The 6,838-nt window shown below is 37.0% G+C and overlaps 1 protein-coding gene across 2 annotated transcripts in view; it reads left to right on the forward strand.

Moving 5' to 3' along the window:
* The window catches only part of FBXO11 (F-box protein 11), a 77,876-nt gene that overhangs the window by 69,629 nt on the left and 1,409 nt on the right, over window positions 1-6,838 (forward strand). For both annotated transcript variants that reach the window (XM_030034478.2, XM_030034479.2), the window contains exons 13-22: window positions 217-302; window positions 385-479; window positions 1,576-1,698; window positions 1,801-1,886; window positions 2,238-2,314; window positions 2,426-2,569; window positions 3,504-3,614; window positions 4,788-4,895; window positions 6,234-6,342; window positions 6,738-6,836. In XM_030034478.2, the coding sequence (XP_029890338.1) occupies window positions 217-302; window positions 385-479; window positions 1,576-1,698; window positions 1,801-1,886; window positions 2,238-2,314; window positions 2,426-2,569; window positions 3,504-3,614; window positions 4,788-4,895; window positions 6,234-6,342; window positions 6,738-6,836 (1,038 nt within the window). The remainder of the gene's footprint in view (window positions 1-216; window positions 303-384; window positions 480-1,575; window positions 1,699-1,800; window positions 1,887-2,237; window positions 2,315-2,425; window positions 2,570-3,503; window positions 3,615-4,787; window positions 4,896-6,233; window positions 6,343-6,737; window positions 6,837-6,838) is intronic.

Here is a 6,838-nt window from a genome sequence, read left to right on the forward strand (position 1 = left end):
ACTCCTGTATATGTAAAAATGAAATTGCTGTCTGTGTTCGGTTGAACTGCATTTTTAACTTGCATGTATACTTGGAAGTATGTGTTTCTCAAAGTGACAGAACATAAATTCACTATTTTAAATCTGAATATTGTACAGTCCTAGGCACTACATACATGTATAGTATTGTACAGTGTATTATAATAATTTCATAATGTGGATATTTTTGTTTCTTAGGGGCAATGCAATTTTTAATGGGAATCAAGGTGGTGTTTATATCTTTGGTGATGGAAGAGGCCTTATTGAAGGAAATGACATTTATGGTAAGCTAATTTGCTTATTGCATCTTGAATTCTGAGAAAAATGAGTATGTAGGTTGTATTAAATAACACTTTTTGTTAACAGGTAACGCATTAGCGGGAATACAGATTCGAACAAACAGCTGTCCCATAGTTCGACACAACAAGATCCATGATGGTCAACATGGTGGAATTTATGTAGTAAGTATTAGCTACAAACAGGCGTACAGACTTGTTTTCTGTTCTTATAAACGTTGGAAAAGGGTACTCTGCAAAATGTTTGATTGTACTTAAAATGACTTAATTTCTTACGTTATAAACTAGGTTAATTGTAATAGACTGAACCCGGTGCTGGTATTTTAAAGATAAAGGCTCTTACGAATGTCACTAAATTATTTCTATTACAGAGTAAAAAATTTAAAATGGGATAGATGACAGAATTTCACCGTTTCTTGGTTAAAAGCTTTTTAAAGGCTTAGTTTTCATAGTAGTTTGTCATTATTTAAAAAAAAAACCAAAACCAAAAACAAACTAGAAGTCTGTTCAGCTTTTTTTGAGTGTAATGTGTTTACCACTAACCTCAGAAAATATTTTTTTTTTTGCCTTCAGGATGATATACATTGCAATTGCTGTACGGTCGTGTATTGTAAAAGTGAGGAATAAAGCGCAATTTCCAGCGTATGCAAGGGCTCTGCTAATTGAACTGAAAGAGCTGTCAGGTTCCCTTAAGCAATACCAGATTTTGAGAAATATTTGGGTATTTTTTCTGCCAAAAGTTACTTAAGGTTCAGCTAATGCTGCAAGTGTGCAGCTTCATCTATTCATTCTGTAAATGCAACCAGAACAGCTTACCTTGACCAAGAATACTGTTGCTTTACTTTCAAGCCCAAACACTTGGTAAAGATAGTTACCTTAAGAGACATGCTAATTTTTTGTCAGTCTGGTGGACAGGGCTGGGTGTTAGGTTTAAGTGCCAGGTACCACAACTTTCATCTGATTGCATGCACTGGGGAGGTACCTTTTCTACCTACAGCTAGCAGAGATTTGCAAATACTACTGCAGAGCCTTGAAATATAATGATTTGCATGCAGAGTGTTCTTCATTTCCTGGCAAACATTCAAAATCATGATGTACTGTTATTTGGAGAAAAAAAAAAAAAAGTGAAAACATGTACTCAAATAGAAAAGAATTACTTTGCTACAGTAAAGAAGCCATGTTGGGGAGGGATGGGTACAGCCAGAAAAACAGTCTTGGCAGTTAGCAGGTTTTCTCAACTCTTAAATTGTCTTGCATTTAGCATGAAAAAGGACAAGGTGTGATTGAGGAAAATGAAGTTTACAGCAATACCTTGGCTGGAGTCTGGGTGACAACAGGGAGCACTCCAGTCTTGAGGAGAAACAGAATACACAGTGGGAAACAGGTGAGTTTTGCTCTGTGGTTACAAGAGGGCCATAGAGTTAAAAGTTCTGTGGTTTTATACTTCATTACTTTGGAACTAATAATTTAATTCTTGATGTGTTAGGTTGGAGTTTATTTTTATGACAATGGACATGGCGTGTTAGAAGACAATGACATCTATAATCACATGTACTCAGGGGTTCAAATAAGGTAAAACGTATTCTCATTTTATGTCAAAACAGAGGTAGCTTGGTTTGTGCTCTTTTGTGTCTTTTTAACTGCTCTTGTAAATTTGTTTCTAAAAATAACTTTTTTTGAAATCCAGTATGTCTGAATATCCTCTGCTTCAACTTACAAGAGTAAGTTATTACCAATATAGCCTGCATATTGACTAGAAGTCTGTAAAGCTAAAATATGTTTGCATGTTTGGAAATAACTGTATTTAGTAAGATTCTTAAGCAGTGAGATCTGTGGGGCGCTTCTGCAGAGGTGTTTTAAGCGTTTGGCCTTGGGAGATAGTAAAATGTTTTAAATTACTTCTTTGCTTGCGTTTCTCTCTAGAACTGGAAGCAACCCCAAAATTAGACGCAACAAGATCTGGGGTGGTCAGAATGGTGGTATTCTTGTCTATAATTCTGGTAGGTTTGCTTTTCAGATTTATCCAGAATTGTTTATATTCTGCAATATTATCTCTTCCCATTTATTATCCTTTTTGATTTTATTTTTTTCCACCCTTCCTTCAATTTTAGGGCTTGGATTTATAGAAGACAATGAAATTTTTGATAATGCAATGGCTGGTGTATGGATTAAAACAGACAGTAATCCTACACTAAGAAGAAATAAAATCCATGATGGAAGAGATGGAGGCATCTGTATATTTAATGGGGGAAGAGGTAGTTTTTTCCCTTACTGGCATATACTGAATATTCTGGATAAGAGTTTAATTTCAGATTAAGCAGTGTCCCTTTTAAAGTGCTCTTTAGAAACCTAGCTCTTGTCTTCTGAAGTAATAAATAGTTATAACGAACGTACACTGATGCTTTTTAGCCTTAATTACATCAGTAATACTGAAATCCGTGGGAGGCAGAGAGGTTATTAATCTCATCCAAGACGACTGTTAGATTGCTGCTTAAGACAGTCCTTTTATCCCATCGGCTTTTGTAAGCTTTGCCATTTGACTGAAAGATGGTATTGAATTCAAGTCATGTAGCCAGAATCATGCATCTGAACAGTTCAGGTTCTGCTTGTGTCAAAGGTTTAGGGGGAAAAGATGACAGATCTTTAAGGAATCTCTGGTATACTTGTAAATTTAGAAGTGGTCCTCCTCTGAAATCCCCTGACTGTTCTGTGTCCTGGTATCAGCTTCTGATATTTTGTAGATAATCACTTGCAGTGAATGAGCTTTAATTTTAAGTTAAGCATTTTAAAGTAATCCTGTCCTGCAATAACAAAAATGCAAGTTAAGCTTTGCTTTGGCAGGCTGCTGGTTTTAGAAGACAAGAACAGAAAGGTGTTAGAAAAATTGAAGAAAAATTTGGAAAGTGAAAAGACTTAGCGTTTCCTCAAAAATAAAATGGAGTTTTCTGTAATGGTGTATGCGATCCCAAATTCTATTCTGTACACTGAAAAAAATACACTTACATGATTATATACTGAGAATTACTTTAAACTTTTATCACTAACTTCAGTGCTATTGGTGGGTATTCCTCAAATGAAGGGAATTAGCAGGATGATGATACATGAGATGTTTTGAAAATATTTCACAGAATGGTTACAGGTAAGGAAATGTTAACAAGCTCAAATGTCATGTTTGTTGGTCTGTCATAGGTCTTCTGGAAGAGAATGATATCTTCAGGAATGCTCAAGCCGGTGTTCTTATCAGCACCAATAGCCACCCTGTGCTAAGGAAAAATAGAATATTCGATGGATTTGCTGCAGGTTTGTGGTGTTTAAATCAAAACAAAAATCAAATTTTGAAGTGTTGGAGCTTAGAGTAAGCTCTTCACAAAGCTAACTCTTGAGTTTCTTTACCCCACTGTATTTAGACATTTTAACAGAGATTGGGATATCCTTCAGTATATTCTAGAAATCATTTGAGAATTCAGAATTGTAGCCAGAATTATCCTTACAGCAGTCTCTGGAATTGAAGACATGTGTTGAGAAACAACACATATTCTGCCTTCTCATTTTTCTGTGAAATACTTTTTCATTATTTTAGAAGTAATTGATAAAGTTGTCTAGGACATATTTAGAGTTATCTGCTGGATGCTGGTTTGAATATTTTATCACTGCTTTAAAACCTAGAAAACAGAGCAAATGTATACTTTAAAGAGGTTTCTATTGCATCTCAAGCTGAACAAACTTGAAAAATTACTAAAATGAGCATTTCCTACTCCAGAAGAGATGAAGAATGATTACTAGTGATTTTTGTGCAATTTACTGTTTTAATGATCACAGTTCCATACGTCTTGCATTCCATTCCATTTCAACTAAAATTGCATTCTTGAGTTTTCTCCCATCTTTCTTTCAGAAGAAGCAAGTTTTCTGAGAAGAGCCTCTAAAGGTGTTGTTTCAGTGTGGTGGGGGGGAAGGATAGGTTGCTGTCAAGAGCAGTCCTGGACAAATGACTTGGAAGACACGGGTTACTGATAAAAGCTAAGATTTAAAGAAATGAATTTTAGGTGCCCATCTTGAGAACTTTTTTTAAAAGATATTTTAAAAAGGGTAAGGTATGTGCACAAGAACTTCCAAATATATGTGAAGATGACAGCTTTAAGCACCCAAGAATCATATCCCCCTTGAAAATACAGGATCATAGCACCATTTTATTACCAGATAAACTAGTAGTGTATTGTTACTACCATGTTACAAGCCATGCATGTCAGCTGTAGCTCTTTGAAAGGATTCAACAGAAGTATTTGAACCTCAGTTTTATAGCAAATTACAGTGCAATTTCTAGCTGTGTCATTTTCCTTTTTTTCCCCCTGAGTTTATGATGGTTTAAAAAGAATGAACAAACTATGGATCGTGAGAGAGGTACAAATGCACAATCACTAAGGATTTAACTTTCCCACTTTCTTTTCTCTTCTTTGTTCCCCTGACCCAATAAAGGTATTGAAATAACAAATCATGCAACTGCAACATTAGAAGGCAATCAGATTTTCAACAACCGCTTTGGAGGTTTATTTCTAGCGTCTGGTGTCAATGTCACGATGAAAGGTGAGCCTGAGCCCTTGTTGGTTGTGTTTGTTCACTTCTGCATTTTTTATTTGGTGCTGGGTTTTGGGTTTATCGTACCATTTTTTCCATCTTTGGCTCAGATTTGGTATTGCCTTAGGCTGAGTTGTAATGAAGAGTTTCAGCTGAAGGTAACAAGCCAAGCTAAGCTATCTTAGATTTTTAGACAGCCAGACACTTTCAAAGGTAACTTAAGGTTTTCCTATCATATTAAAACTCTGTTATTAGCTTTTCTGTGTCAAAATTGTTTCCAAACTGGTTACTGGTCTTTGGCCCACCTCAAATTCCAGTTCTAAGTTAGTATAGTAGAAAGTCTTTTGTCACATATCTGAAAACAAGTGTCCAGTAAAGAAACATGCCTCATGTGGCTTTGAGGATCTAAAAGCATGAATATTCATAATCCCAAATCACTTTTTTCAGAAATTAGGAACAGTTTACATACATAAAATTCCCATGTATAGTGGGGAAGTGCGCATGAGACAAGATCCTCTTGGAGGAGATTGGAGTGATGGTTTGAATGCCAGACAGCTCCACAGGAGGTTATTTTAGAAGAAAAAGGTTCAGTTTGCAGAATTTTTACCTGCTTGGCTGTACTTGTTATGGCTTTTCCTGTATATTCTTTATACCACTTAAAACACAAGCTCTGGCTCCCTGCTTCACAGCTCCTGGGCTTACTGACTGCATCAGTCCGTGCTGTGATGCTACTGAGAGCGGACAGAACTAGTTTGAGGTGCACTTTGGGACTTGACAGAAAACGTAGTAGCTGAGTAGCTCAAATTCACTGTGCTTTGGACACATCTTTTAAATGGTGGAGGTGGGCAGACCTAATTCCCACTTCCGTTGTGGTGGAAAGTGCCTTATTTGTAAACTCCCCTGGGGGAAAAGCCATGCTTTTCTGCTTTCTAAGGGCTGGGTAAAAGTCCTTGTGGTAGACAAGAGGCTTTCAAACATTTGGGTTTCAGACTTCTCAACAGAAAACTTAAGCCTGATACCAAGGCTTGTTTCTCTAACCATTTATTCACAAACCAGTTCACAAAGAGTATTTAAATGAAGGTTTATCAGGTACGTGTGCGTGCAAAGAGGAACAGTCTTCAGTCTGGTCTGAGGAGTGCACTGCACTGTCTGGGCATCTGCCTTCATCATCTGGCATTGAGATTTGATAGGCTTAAATGCCAAGACTAAAATGCAGACATAGAACTAACTGTTCCTAATGGGTTTAGCTCTTAAGGGGAAGGGGCTCTGATTTAACACCTCAAGAAAAAAAAAAAGTCATTGATCCAGGTGTGACTAGTTCTCGGCTTTTTTGTCCCCCCCCAACAGATAACAAAATAATGAACAATCAAGATGCCATAGAAAAAGCGGTCAGTAGAGGCCAGTGTCTATATAAGATTTCAAGTTACACCAGCTATCCGATGCATGACTTCTACAGGTAACGGGTTTTCTGTCACCTACAGTAAGGTTTTCAAATAAACGCAATTTCTCTTCTAGGAAGACCCCTAAAACAGTTGCCATCTGTTAACACACAAATGTGTACGCTTCCCCAACTGTAACAGAAGAGGATTAAACAAGTTCCCATTGTCTTGAATTTACTGTTACTGAGTTTACTGTTAGTGTGAACCTGAGCCTAAGGGATTATACAGCAGAACTGCTTTTTTGAAACAAGCAACAGAATTATGCCACGAAATCCAAGCTCATGTAAAATTCTCAGGTTTTACAGTCCGATGCACAACCTTTTAGTGCTGTTCTGCCCCTACGCCCTCCCCCAGCCCTTTACTCAGCTCATCAGGTTTTGGTTCATGCCTAACATGCTGCATTTTACTTCAGATGTCACACCTGTAACACCACAGACCGTAATGCCATATGTGTGAACTGCATTAAGAAGTGCCATCAAGGACATGACGTAGAATTCATTAGACATGATAGGT

The sequence above is a fragment of the Aquila chrysaetos genome, chromosome 13, assembly GCF_900496995.4.
Source record: "Aquila chrysaetos chrysaetos chromosome 13, bAquChr1.4, whole genome shotgun sequence".
NCBI classification, from domain to species: Eukaryota; Metazoa; Chordata; class Aves; order Accipitriformes; family Accipitridae; genus Aquila; species Aquila chrysaetos.